Here is a 15,280-nt window from a genome sequence, read left to right on the forward strand (position 1 = left end):
CTAATCTGCCAGAGGTGTGAACTGTTAGATAATTTGGTGGCTGGAAAAGAGAATTGATTTCCCAAACAAGTTTGGCCAACAGACAGAATTACCATATAAAATATGTGTGTTTATAACTTCTGCATTTTTCATCCAATCTTTATGAACATGAAAACTAAACCTTTTAGTTTGAAAAATATAAAAGCAAATGAGCAATTGGAGGATACTGATGGGTCTATTAATAGTGCACACAATCAGTTAATACCTCATTAGCACAAGAGCTGTCTCTGGAGACCTGTATACCTGGAAACAAAAAGGTTATATACCATTAGTATAACATACTAGAACCTTGAATATACAGTACTATTTCACTATGGACTTTAGATAACTGTATTTGTATATACTGGGTTCCCATCCTATCTGGAAATGGGAAAATGTCAGGAGAAGGAATAAGTTTTTCCTAACCTTGAAAAATCTTTACGTTGCACATTTTTATCAAAATTGGGAGAAATCACGAAATTTTCAGCCTACACTTGATTACAGAATAATTATGTTATTGATTCTAAATTGATTACGAGTTCAATTTATTGAGTTCTTACTGAAATTTTTGGAGGTCATGGAACTATTCAGTAAGCTGTGATAAAACTGGTGCACTGATCATTTCAAAGCTTGCCATGTTTTTATAGTTAATCCAAGTGCCAAAATTCAGACTGGTCAAATAGTCTGGTTATCCCATATACAGCTTCATATTGTACATGTTCTTGTGCAGAAGGTATGAAGACGGTCTAGCATCACAAACAAACCAGCATGCCTGTTACATTTATCTTGGCAAGTTTTAACACATTAACCCCTGGAGCTTTTTGCCCCTTTTGCCTGAAAATTGAGTAGGAAACACATTTTGAAAGCTATTTCTGAATAGACTCGAAAACACCAAATTCCCGGTCATCTTTCAATAACATACTGCCTAGTTGTGTTAGAAACATCATTTTTCATTGGCTATTTGACTCGCGCATGAGCAGAAGGGTAAAAATTGGACCTTTTTTGTGCTTTTTTTGTGCTAAACGGAGCCATTATTTTTGTCTGGAGACCACTCTTTATTCCAAATGCCCATCTTATCCTACTTTTTGCAAAGGTTCATCTGTCTGTTTGCAGTTCATACCAGTTTGCCTTAGATCGGAGACCAAAAGGTCTAAAATCCGAATACAAAATGGGATTCCGACCATGGGCGAATTTTGCATTAAAAAAAAGTCGGGTCCAAAGAATGAGGTTTTTTGGTCTGTATTTTGTAGTGCAACTAGATATTCCAGATTATTTGGTATCATGGTAGAGCTACATCTGTCTACCTTTCTACAATACCACCCACTTTAGTGTATCATGCATGACCATAACGCTACAGAGCTCGGTAGTAGGCTACTACCTCCTGCCCCGTAAAGTCGTCGCTACAGGTTAATGTGTTAAAGAGAAAAATAACATAGATATCTTACCCAGTTCCCCATTTGACATTTAAAGTTAATGAAAATGTATAAAGCTTGTTATTTTGGCAGTTCACAATAGAATCATGCTATTAACATTTTTGTAAAATAATAACCTTGGCCACAACTCCTATCCCAAATCATCTTCTTTGCAGAAAATTTTAATTTCAAATGTTGAAAAATACGTAGAAATCTATTAACTGTTGGGGCAATTGCTTACACTCTGGGTGTAATTGAAAATGATGGGATGAAATATACAGTTCAGAATTGGATTACAGAGAAAGTAGATGCTGCAGGTATATATTTCTGAAGGACTGTTTTTCAAAATTTAAAACAACTCTTTCTTTATGTAATAGATTTCTTTACCAAATCTACTTGAGGAGTTTTGGGTTGTTTGACAAATGTTGGTGGCGCTTCTTTTTCATTGGTACAGATTAACTAAAGATTAAAACTTTCTAGTTCTCTGTAAAGGTTTTTTAAATGAAACGTATATCAAAACAATCCATAATTTGATAGTTTCACTCTTTGATTTCGAGGATTCAGGCAAACAATCTCTTACAGTGAAGCATAAAGTCATTGCCTCTTATGAATGCAAGCTATGAGTAAGGGTTGGCAGAGATGGATGAGGGGAATTCTGCAAACTATGAAAATTACATGGGATGTATTTTAATTCAGCTGATCATCTCCAAATCTCAAGAAGAATCTTCAAGTTTTGACAACTTTTCAGTATTTTCTTCACCACCTGGAATGTCTTCAAATTACAATTTTAAATGGAGGTTTGATATCCAGTGCGATTCAGTAAGAGCAACACATTCCATCACAAAACAGGCATATGGCTACATGAAAAACTCCCAGAAACATAAGTGCTTGGATACATTAAGATGCAACCTCCAAAATGTATTTGCTACCCAAATTTCTGGCAAGTTAATGGGTAACTTTTGATGACATCACTAAATTTGAAGATTTCTGGCTTAATTTTATAATTTGTGCACTAGCACTGCAAAGAAATTAAAAAAAAAACAGCCATTCCTTGATAATTTCTAAGAATTTGTGAAAAACCAATAACCTGATTAACCAGCATGGCACATTTACATGTCATGAAACAAACACTACTTTCAAGCTCTGTAACATTAACATTATCTTTGATACACCAAACCATGAGGTATTACAGACAAGGGGAAAGATGTAGTTGCATAATAGAATAAAATAATGCAGGCTTTTTACCAGTGTTAAAATATACTGCAAAATACCACCCTTTTTATGACCTGATTTTTTAAGCCGAAAATTTCTGAACTGGAGTTTGTGTTGGGATTTTAGACTGTTCAGGCTTTCAGACCAGATTGAAGCGCACAAAGATGAACCTTTGATAAACTAGTACATGTTTCAGTTTTGGAGTAAAAATGGGGCCAGAACACAAAAAAATCAACCAAAGATGCAAAAATTAAATGTTTTACCCTTCTGCATTTGAGTGGCCGATATAACCGACTGAAAGTGACTTTTATATACTGAAGCATCCAATAACAATAAAATCTCTTGGAAATGGATGTATTAGGATATATTCAGAAGTAATTATTAAGTAAGGAGTTATTAAAAAAAAAGTTTCCAATACTCTGGAACTCTGCTCTGGAATAGTATTCCAGTTGAGATTAGAAATGCCCACTCTATTTCCTTCTTCCAAACCCAATATATCCAGTGGCTTCAGAGATGCAGCTTAAATAAATAAATTCCTTTGTATGAGGGCCTCAAGGTAGATTAGTTTTTAGCTAATTGTGTTACCCTCTTTAAATAAGGTCATTATTATTATTATTATTATTATTATTATCCCAAAAATGTGTTTGCTAACCCAATTTTTAAGGCTAATATTTAAAGAATTTTCAGGAGGCAATGGTTTAAGGAGTTCATTCATTTTCAGATACCTAGATGTAAATTTCAGGACCAGTGACTGTCTGAGGTTGCAAAAAGTCATCGATTAGAAAGGATGAAAGTAATTCAGATGCAACATTTTTGAAAATCGTGTAACAAATCCACTGAGTTAACAACAATGGGTAAGACTGCTCTGACTTATCATTTGCAAGGGAAGCAATATAAAGAGAGAGTAGACTGGTCACATTCAGAAAAATGGATGCAGATATTTCCAGACCCTATTGGAGCCTTGTGTGACCGAACAGTCTAATGTGCATGTCCCAGTTAATCACTGTTATCTCACCTCTGTCCACGTGGGTTCAAGTCATGGGCACAGCCAATGTGGGTATGTGAGAAAGCTGCCAGCAGGTTCCTGTGGGTCAGTGGTTTTTACCAGGGTTTTCCTGGGTTCTTTCTCCACCAGTTATACTGGCTGCCATGTATAGCCTATCCAGCACTGAGAAATGCCATCAAACCCAAACCAACAATAACAATGAGACTCAAACTTTGCCTGGAGTACGAGTTATGATGAGAAATCTACGTAGATCACATGTTTTGGAATTGTACCATACTTAATTGGTCTATAGGAAAACAACATTAAAGATGAATCATTTGTAATGCTTTCTGAAGGTTTTGGAATAGAAAATAACAGAAAAAAGAATTGGATATTTTACTTTGACCCAAGGAGAGTAATCATGTATAAAGAATGTACTACACATCAGATTTTCTAAGTATGCAGAAGCTATTGATTTTGGGCCAAGTTCTACGAGAGGTATGGAGAAAAAAATTGTATTTAATAATCTAATCCTGTTATCAATGGATGAATCTAATGTTAACTGGGCTGCATTCAATAAATTGCAAAAAACTTAACTGGAATAGTGCAGTTACATGCACAATGAGACAAATTTCAATTGTTGATCTTCTTTCTAATGGTACAGCCTGTGGTTTAGTACATCGTCTGGTGAGTGTTGAAACCATCTTCAGTATTTTTAGGCAGTGTTGCATATTGAGTTTGGGATTGCAGGTTTCATATTAATTTTTGTTCCTATGTCCTCCAAATCCTGACCCTTGTGCAAGCCTTTATGTCAGGAAAAAAATGACAAAATATGTTTCCTACTTTTTCTTCAGTGCATATCCATCCAAATCTATGTTGGCATTCGCAGTATTTGAAGTCACTAAAAGGCAGTACAAACTAAGAAAAGGTTGTGGGAGTCATGAAATCAAGGGCAAATCTGATTAACTGGGTCATATTTTAAAATCCAGGTCAGCATAATTTACACAGTTCGTGGTCTGTAGGGACCATCTTTCATTTAGTATTATGTTTTTAAAAGAAGTGGGTATTGGTGTGTGATATAGTGTATATAGAAAGACTGAGGGAGAAGAGAGATAGTGTATATAGAAAGACTGAGGGAGAAGAGAGAGAGAGAGGATGACAAATGTGAAACAAGAGAAAGGATGGGAGATGGGTAAACAAGAGAGAGGATGGGGGATGTGAAATAAGAGAAAGGATGGGCGATGTGAAACAAGAGAAAGGATGGGAGATGTGTAAACAAGAGAGAGGATGGGAGATGTGAAATAAGACAGGATGGGATATGAGAAATAAGAGAAAGGATGGGAGATATAAAACAAGAGAAAGTATGGGAGATATGAAACAAGAGAAAGGATGGGAGATGTGTAAACAAGAGAGAGGGTGGGAGGTGTGAAAAAAGAAAAAGGATGGGATATGTGTATACAAGAGAGAGGACGGGAGATGTGAAGTAAGAGAGAGGATGAAGTAAGAGAGAGAATGGTTGATGTAAAACAAAAGAAAGGATGGGAGATGTTAAATAAGAGGATGGGAGATGTGAAACAAGAGAAAGGATGGGAGATGTGATATAAGAGGATGGGAGATGTGTAAACACGAGGGAGGATGGGAGATGTGAAATAAGTGAGGATGGGAGATGAGAAATAAGGGAAACTTTGTGGAGTGGAGAGATATATCTGAAAATCATTTAGTCAAAACTATAGTGTAGAAAAATTGGAGAGGTGGACAGAATATTAGTATATACAGTGGAACCTAATTAATCCAGACACCTTCATTCCCAGTTAATATGTCCAGATAAATAAGAGTTCCCAACTACTGAAATATGTACAATTTAATTTTATGATGGCATCATATCGTATACGTGTACATGTATTTGCTAGCCGTACATGTACTCAGGAGTTGTGCTACCAGACAAAGTGGGTGACTAAGTTGCCTAAAACAATGTACACTTCTCCTTTTCTGTTAGGAAAGCAAAAATGACTTCAATCTGTGATTTCTTTAGATAATGTGTACAATGAGTTACAGTAGTTTATGACTTTTGAGATGCCCCCTTCCTGCAGCCAAGAAGTTCTGACAGTGTAGTGTTATAGCTCAAGGTGAAATGTATTGAATGCGGTGTTGATACCAATTGTGCAGACAAACAAACTCTTGCACATTTACAGGCGACCACTAACCCTTTCCAGAGCAAGTTATCACTACGATTTCCACAAGCTAGGCCTACCATTTGTTGATGAAAATATCCAATATGTAAATAGCCATTTGTGTTTTAAGAATATAATTGGTGTGGAACACTTTCTAATTACAATTTTCTGAAATGATTTGGCTGGAAAGAAGGGTCTAATTCGGTCATATATCGACATTAATGCTTGAGTGTGTTCGTCTTCACTAGCCAAGGTTCCGATAACTCTATGTACACCTTAGCATATAGAGCAGATATTTCTGTGCTTTGGGTCTGTGAATTTCACTGGATGTGGCAGCAAGCCACCACATCCAATCAAAATTAAGTCGTTTAAATTTGAACACTCTTCATACATGATCAAGACAATTAGAGTACACAAACTGAATGGACTGATAAATAATCACTTTTCCAGTGCTAGTCCATGTTTGCACAAATATTTTTCACTTGAACAGACATAAACTGTCTTCCCTCTGGTACATAGTCATACTTTTGACGTTAAACTTACAAAGTATCCTTTTTAGGCCAATTACCATCACCATTTTTGGCCGATGTACAAATGCACAATGCTATTGGTTAGTTGGCATTACATACTAAGGGAGGCAACACATGAAATCTAATAGATGTCGATAGGACAAAGCACCAAGATAGACAGAGTTATCGGAACCTTAGCTAGCGAAGATGGAGTGAGTTGTCTATGAATAGTTTGTGTAATGTTTAATTGGCAACAATGCAATTAGGATGAACAGTATGATATAAAGTCAACTGGGCCTTTGCTCAGTATACATGTTACAGGTGGTTGTTGCAAAGTCATTTCAAAATGTTTTTGACTGCCATTTTATACAGAACTTTCAGAAAGTAAAAAAAAATTCAGTGGTAGTTTCTTAAGCATTATTTACAAGATTATTATCTCATCAGTCCTATTAGTTACAATTAATTACAATGTGCTCTTTTAAAGTCATATGGCCAAAATACAATGTATGTATCTCCATCAAAATAAACTTTCAAGTATGAATACAATGGGCATGAATATAAATATAACAATTTTTATGCACATACAAAACATGTTTAAAATTAAAAATAACATAATACTGATTTTGCAACTTACAAATAAAGTTTTACTTAAAAACAATGTAAAATGGATACCGAGAAATAAAGGACATAATTCTAAAAAAGAAAGAAAACAGGAGTATATATATATATATATATATATATATATATATATATATATATATATATATATATATATATATATATATCACAGATGTTGTATCAATGATATACGAGAAGTATACATTTTTCATTAAAAGGAAACGAGGCTTGCAGTTTTCCTTTTAATGAAATTTTTTTATGAGTGGTATATTATTAATACAGTGTACATAATATAAATAAATTTTATTTATATCACATATTTGCCCTTTGAACGTAGTTAAGATATGCCTGGGGCAACTGTGTATTGACCGAGTGAATGAACTCCCCACATCCCTGTGAGTGTGTCCGCTTCAAAATTTAGTTCTATGCCTTTTCTAGTTGTTCACAATCACATATACATATATAAAGTGTCTTGCGTTGTTCCCACTTCTACCCCTTCAGCTAACACTTTTCCCTACTCTGTCCAAAAGAGAAGTCACTCCTCCCTAAAATTCAAGTCTAGCATATGCATGTAAATACATACAAGTTGAAATAATTAACACATTAAATACATCACACTATGTACATATTATGTCTGTTTCCTGAAGATATATGTGACCATTGTTTGCCTGGTTCCTTTGTCACAGCGATCAGCAATGTTTCTTGATAGTGTCCAAAATCTTTCATTTTATGGTGGTCTACATTTACCTGACAGTGTCACCATAATTACATAAAAAGGTCAAGGAATACAAACTGATATGTTGCATTTAAATGTGTTATGGCAAACTATTAAAATGCAATAATGTTTACAAGTCGTATTTTACAATTGTTACAGCTGCTAATAAGACGACAACTGAAGTCGCGTTTTATTCTGAAAAGAAGCCCTATACTGTCAAAACTTAAATCAATCAACTTTATATGTGCAGCCATCAACAAAATGTGATTGTTAGATACAATTTGTAAATAACAATGAGACTTAATGACACTCAATTTATTAACCAATTGCTGTATCAAAAGTTTGGACGATTTGATCCCAGTGTGTTTATTTTATTATTGATAAAATGACACTTTCAAATCTTCACAGGTGAAGTTATGATATGAGATGGACTGTGTTTTCAAATTTTCTCATTCTCTGACAGATTATTTCCAGATTATCAAGGCAAGTTTTAAAATAATTTTATATTTTGGTCCCTGATTTAAAATTCTGGATCAGGAATGCAAATTTCTGGATTAATGAAGCAAATTAATGTTTAAGAATTCTGTTCCTGCTGAACTATGTCTGGACAGAGAGAGGTTTCTGGATAAATGGAGTCCAGATTAACGAGGTTCATCTGTGTGTGTCAATATACAGTGGAACCTCGTTAATCGGGACTCCGTTTATCCGGAAACCTCGCTATCCGGACATAATTCAATGGGAATGGAATTCCTAAACGTTAATTTGCTTCGTTAATGAAGAAATCCGCGTTCCGGATCTGGGAATCAAAATCGGGGACCAAAGTGTAAAATTACATTAAAACTTGTCTCGATAATCCGGAACTAATCTGTCCAAAAATAAGAAAATTCGAAAAATCGTATGTGAAAATACAATCGGAAGAACAATACATAAAACACAGTAGTGAAGCCCTTGAGAATCTATGGCCACTATCAGTAACTAAGTAGCGTGACCATATTGTAACCAGCGATTGTATAAACAATGTCTGTTTTAGCTAGTCGCCGATGGTGGTATTAATAATTAAATAAACACAATGGGATCAAATCGTCCATGCTTTTTGACATAACATATGGTAAATAAATTAAAAGTGTTATTAAGCCTCTTTGTTGTTTACCAATTGTATGTTACAATCACAGTTTATTGTTTGCTGTGCAAATACAGTTGACATTTTTAAGCTGTGGACAGTATAGGGCTTCAAAGAATCCAGGCAAACAAAGGTTACAGACTTCTTCAGGAAATTGACATAATAAATGTATGTACAGTACATACATGTACATGAACATAGTGTGATGTGTTCGATGTGTTAATTGTCTAAACTTATATTTACTGTATATGTACGTACAAGCACATGTTATAATAATGTGTGAAATAAACACAAATTAATAGATGTATTCATTAATTTATTTCAACCATTATTTAATATACAGTACATTACATTTAAAGCTAGCATATACATGTACATATATACGGTGTGATGATATCGTAAAATAAAAAATGTGCATGATTCAATTATCTGGAAAACTCGTTAATCCGGACATATTTGCTGGGAACGAATGTGTCCAGATTAACGAGGCTCCACTTTACATACATACACCACACACACACACACACATATATATATAGAGAGAGAGAGAGAGAGAGAGAGAGAGAGAGAGAGAGAGAGAGAGAGAGAGAGAGAAGAGAGAGATTCCAAAATGAGGTCCCCTTGCCCTGAACATGAAGAATTTTATGGACAAGAAGAGATCTCAGGTAACAACAATTTTCCAAGTAGTTTTAGGTGGAGTAGCATTAAGTTGTGCCAACAGGTGGAAGATGGACAAATGACGCACAACAGGTCATCCCATATATTCTTCTAGTCTGACCAGTTGAACTGAACATTGCAACACAGATTACAAGTTTTTATCCACAGAAATGAATATGCCTTAAAATCACTGTCACTTATTTTGCATATTTTATTAACTGATAAACTATGATGACAGGGTTTTCAAAACTCTGATGTCAGTGAACCCCTAGCAGCAGATGCTCCATAAAATAACCATGGACATAACATCTTAACGAATACAGACAATGGTAAAGTACTGTACCTTCCATCCCAGATTCTCAAAGAAGGTGGAGAGACGAGCTTGCCCTGTTGTTTTTCCTCCACATGGTCCTGAAATAATGAAAACAAGCACAGTTGTAAATAAAGCTCTGTGTAGGACTCTAAAAACTTAAGTCCAAATCAAAATTTGTAAACAATGGTCTCTCAAAGGGGCTGATACTCTACTGGCTAAAATGAAATTCAATGACTCCCAGATAAATCCATTAAAGCTGTACCAATGTCACTTTTGCCGATTATACTGATACCGTGTATAGCCGATTATTAAAATTGCCGATACCAATTATTTTAAGAAACCGCCTGTTCTACAGTTAGTGAAAGCACTAGCATTTGATTGACAAGTAAACCAATCCCTATTTTTGTTATAACTAACAATGCCTAAAATGGGTGCGGATTTATGTTAACAGTTCAAATGTGGTCTCAAGCTATCTCATACATGTGATAACTATTTCCCATATTTTATATCCCACCTTATTTCTTATTGCTAACTCATATATGCAAATAAAACTCTTTACGAAATAACATATTTATTCCGAATTAGTTTTTTGGGGGGCACATGTGCTCTGTGATACATTTCCTAATTCCTTCTTTTAATTTAATGATGGTAATCAATGCTTATATATACGGTACAGTAATGCCAGGTCAAGTTGACTCGTGCAAGTTTCATTGGTGGGAATGGAGATCATAATTTGCTTGTCGAGAAAAAATCTACAGCATTCAGTGATCATTCTTGGGATTTAGGAAGCAATTCATTTCAAGCAAAGCATGTAAAGCAAGGCAAAAATAAATTTCTGAACTTGTGGTTGACGGAAATGTACTTTGTGAAGCTAGCCATAAGGGGGGGGGGCATTTAATTCCTGAATGCGTGAAATCGACGGTCACATTATATGTCACTTATCTTACATTGCAAAGTATGATCATAGGGTTTTAGTATTAAAATGTCGTTATCTAAATAAAGTTTCTTACAAAACTATTATTTGGAAAATAATATACATAATATAGATTTGCTTAATACCTGATGTTTCTATTAAAAAGAAGAGAAAATGTAGGAAAGCAGATATTTTACATTTGATAATGCATTTATTTCAGGTGACAACAGTCATACATATGCACTAATGGTGATGTGCAATGCAAAGACCATGGAATTTGCAAAACAGTCATTTAATGATTTATTTTGTAATATTATGGCTGTATTGCTTGTCACTAAAGTAATAACTATCCCATCTTTTTCAATTTTCATTGCCTATTACATTAATAGTCTTGGAAAAATATTCAATACTTATTCTGGCAACATTTTTTTGAAAATTGGCAACAAAATATTGAGATTGGAGATTTTTTTTGGCGACAACTTTTCAAAAGCCAGGACCATCCCTGTAATGTGTATGCTGGAAGTTCAACAGCCAAACGAGGCCTCATTTGGCTGGTTGGCTGCTGTGATTGGGATAAGTGCATACATGGTATTGATAATTTGTTGTGTGCAGACAATCAGCGGTAGTTTACAGCAAGCGTGTTAAAAAGTATTTACTTTTAAGAATATAATGTCTTTCAATTAACCCCCAAATCAAATGTTTATTCCTTAATTTCCTCTATTTAATTCTGATTTAAAATTCAAACCATGTCAAGATGAATGTTATGATTAAATTTATATTTTGGAAATTTGATTACATCAGCACCGATTATTTCTGCTGATACAGATTATACCGATTGTTCCAATAATCGGCCCAATTATGAGTATGGCCGATTAATCGGTACAGCTTTAAAATCCATTTCTTCTTTTTAAATGCCAAGCACTAAAACTAGGCCTGACATTTTCTTGATAAATTCAAACATACCAAATTTGGTAACAAGTGTATTTTCTTATGTTTGAGTTAACATGTGCACAATTTAATAGAAAGTGCAGTACAATGTTATGTCATAACATCTGACCTTGAACCCTTATGTGATGGACAGAAGATCACTAAACTTGTCTCTATGTCAAGATTCAACCACATGCATCTTTTGGGTGAAAATGTTGGTAATGTCATCTGTTCTGGAGAAGTGGTTGTTAAAAAATGTGTTGAATTTTGGGGAGGTCACATTAGGATTATTTTCATTAAGAACCATCTACAGTTAGTTACGTGTTGTTGTGAAAACCACATGTCAATATGTGTTGAATTTTGGGGAGGTCGCATTGGCATTATTTTCGTTAAGAACTATCTACTGTTAGTTATGTGTTGTTGTGAAAACCACATGTCAATATGTGTTGAATTTTGGGGAGGTCGCGTTGGCATTATTTTCATTAAGAACCATCTACAGTTAGTTATGTGTTGTTGTGAAAACCACATGTCAATATGTGTTGAATTTTGGGTAGATCACTTGGCATTATTTTCATTAAGAACCATCTACAGTTAGTTACGTGTTGTTGTGAAAACCACATGTCAATATGTGTTGAATTTTGGGTAGGTCACTTGGCATTATTTTCATTAAGAACCATCTACAGTTAGTTACGTGTTGTTGTGAAAACCACATGTCAATATGTGTTGAATTTTGGGTAGGTCACTTGGCATTATTTTCATTAAGAACCATCTACAGTTAGTTACGTGTTGTTGTGAAAACCACATGTCAATATGAGCATAACTTTAAAGAGGACTAATAATGTTTCAAGACAGCCACCAGTCTGATTGGCAGTTTTCATCTAGAAATAACAAGATATCATAGAAGATGGCTATCATGGCAGCCATAATGGAGGTCAAATTGGCACCATTTTCATTTAGGACCAACTAGATATCATAAGAAATATTTAAGTGAAAACCCCACATCACTACAACTATCTACACTGGGGATAAGAAGGTATAACAAGATTTTCAAGGTGGCCATCAAATTGGAGGTCTGATAGGAACCATATTTATCTAGGACCATGTGACTACAAATACCCAATCAGCATAAGCAGCTATAGAATCAAAATATCAAGATAAGTAGCAATAACAAGAGCCTCACGATAGCCATCATAGCAGTTACATTTTGTCAGATTTGCCAACGAAGAGATTACAAGATGTTTAGTGAAAAGCCCAGCCAGAGATGGAAAGCAATCTTTAGGGGTTATAAATATTCTTATTTGGTACCAAGTAAATATTATAATTCTTTCAGCAAAATTCTCATGCAGATAAGACCATCTGTTCAGAAAGAATAGAAATAATAAGATTTTAATCTGACGACTGTGGTGGCCATATTTAATGTCTGAGTGGCACCATTTTCATTTAGGATGAACCAGACATGTCAATACCTCCATCCTTTGAGAAGGAAACACAAATATCGATTTTTATGGTGGCCATATTGGGAGCAAAATATGTGACCTTTTTGTTTTGGACCCACTAGAGGTCATAAAAACTGTAGTGAAAACCCCATGTCAATATGACCATCCCTTTAGGATGGGTAGCAATAGCAAGATTTGAAGATGGCCACCATTCAGCTATATTGGATGTTAGATCAGTACCACTTTCATTGAATACCACCTAGTCATGACATGGAGTCTTGAAGTAAAAAAAAAAAACAACATCAATATGACCATCTATTCTGGAGTAATAGCAACAGCAAAAGTTTCAAAATGGCTGCCGTTATGATTATATTGGATATTTGAGGGACACCACTTTTACTTTGGACCAACTAGACCTGGGGATGGATGTTTTTTGTTTCATAGCAAAAATTACAATAACAAACTTGTGCTAGCAAACAATGGACAATGGATGACAAAGTCCATTAGTGTTAAAAAACAGTAAAATACCATGCATGGTTTCACACATGGGTTTAAATATTCTGGGGTTGAAAAAGAAAAAGAAGTTTAGTTTTAAAAAAATATAATTTAAATTGTGGTGCTTAAATTTGTGGATTTGCCTGTCAAATTTTGCATAATGATAGATATTTAATTTAAGCACAAACACACAAAATAACAAATATAAAAAAGAAGAAAAACCATGCTGATAACAGTTAAAACAATACTACCACATGTGTAAGCACAAATCAAGTACCTGTCAAAATTAATCCCATATGCTGTTCATATCATCCAAGTATTCAACAGCATGGAAGTTGATGGGACCAAGCTAATCAGTTATTTAAGCACATGTACGAGATCTTAAACGATTTTTCATAGAGCTGCATCATCACTAGCTTCCCAGATCATGCCATTAATTAAGAAAGCCAAAAAATCAAATTGAATCTTCCACAGTTTGGATTATGTCAATATTCTACATGTGAACCAAACATGCAACCAGCTGCCCCTTGCTTCATGCAATCAGCAGACAGTGGCAACATCTGATGTCTTCACAGTTCAACAATGAATAAAGGTGCTAACTAAACTGAAAGATAATGAAATTGCTTCTTTGTTTTTTTTGCCCGACTGATATAAAGACCGACACCAGCCGTTAGACCTGAAGGTAAATAAATGCAAGAAAGAATTTAAATCACACTTTTCACAACTCGTATGCTAAACAGGTCATGGAGACCATGTGGGGAAAAGGAAGAAATCATTGGCGAACATCAATCTGCCATATTAGTGGACCTTAAAACCTTTTCAATCATGCTGATTCATGCAGAATGGATAACTACAGCTCGCAAGGTGTTGGAATGATCTGATCAAAGTACATGTATCTGTGACAATGCTGGACGACTTGCTTTACATGTGTGTACAAAAAGACTTGGCTGACATGACCTTATTTCAGTGGGTTTTTTTTAAAAATTAGTGAAGTGTGAAAAAATATCAGTGAAGTGTGAGCTTCAATACTTTGCTTTAAAAAGTGTATATAGCAAATGTTGATAGTATTTGTGCAACAAGCAAGTTTGGAATAAGCATCCATGGAAAAGACAGGATGGACTTTCAGAAGGATTTAAATCTTCTGACAACAGTTTAACCTGATAAGCATTAAATCTAATTTTTATATACTAATCCCATTTATTATTCTTACTTTCATTGCAAGAAATACTAGTGTTTGAATACCTTGTAGTTTTTCTCATCTCTCCCTATCATCCTAAATGATCTCCATATGATCCTAAATGATCTCCCTATGACCCTACATGATCTCCCTATGATCTTAAATGATCTCCCTATGACCCTACATGATCTCCCTATGATCCTAAATGATCTCCTTATGATCCTACATGACAATCCCTATGATCCTACATGATCTCCCTATGACCCTACATGATCTCCCTATGATCCTAAATGATCTCCCTATGACCCTACATGATCTCCCTATGATCCTACATGACCTCCCTATGACCCTACATGATCTCCCTATGATTCTACATGATCTCCCTATGATCCTACATGATCTCCCTATGATCCTACATGACCTCCCTATGACCCTACATGATCTCCCTATGATTCTACATGATCTCCCTATGATCCTACATGATCTCCCTATGATCCTACATGACCTCCCTATGATTCTACATGACCTCCCTACGATCCTACATGATCTCCCTACGATCCTACATGATCTCCCTATGATTCTACATGACCTCCCTATGATCC

At 35.0% G+C, this 15,280-nt stretch overlaps 1 protein-coding gene across 1 annotated transcript in view; it reads right to left on the reverse strand.

Moving 5' to 3' along the window:
- The window catches only part of LOC149775318 (TRPL translocation defect protein 14-like), a 113,377-nt gene that overhangs the window by 78,550 nt on the left and 19,547 nt on the right, over window positions 1–15,280 (reverse strand). The window contains exons 2-3 of the mRNA XM_089944276.1: window positions 9,761–9,828; window positions 245–282 (exon numbers count right to left, since the gene is read on the reverse strand). Coding sequence (XP_089800402.1) covers window positions 245–282; window positions 9,761–9,828 — 106 coding nt within the window. The remainder of the gene's footprint in view (window positions 1–244; window positions 283–9,760; window positions 9,829–15,280) is intronic.

The sequence above is a fragment of the Sinohyriopsis cumingii genome, chromosome 19 (genome assembly GCF_028554795.1).
Source record: "Sinohyriopsis cumingii isolate HCF-2022 chromosome 19, ASM2855479v2, whole genome shotgun sequence".
In the NCBI taxonomy this organism is placed as follows: domain Eukaryota; kingdom Metazoa; phylum Mollusca; class Bivalvia; order Unionida; family Unionidae; genus Sinohyriopsis; species Sinohyriopsis cumingii.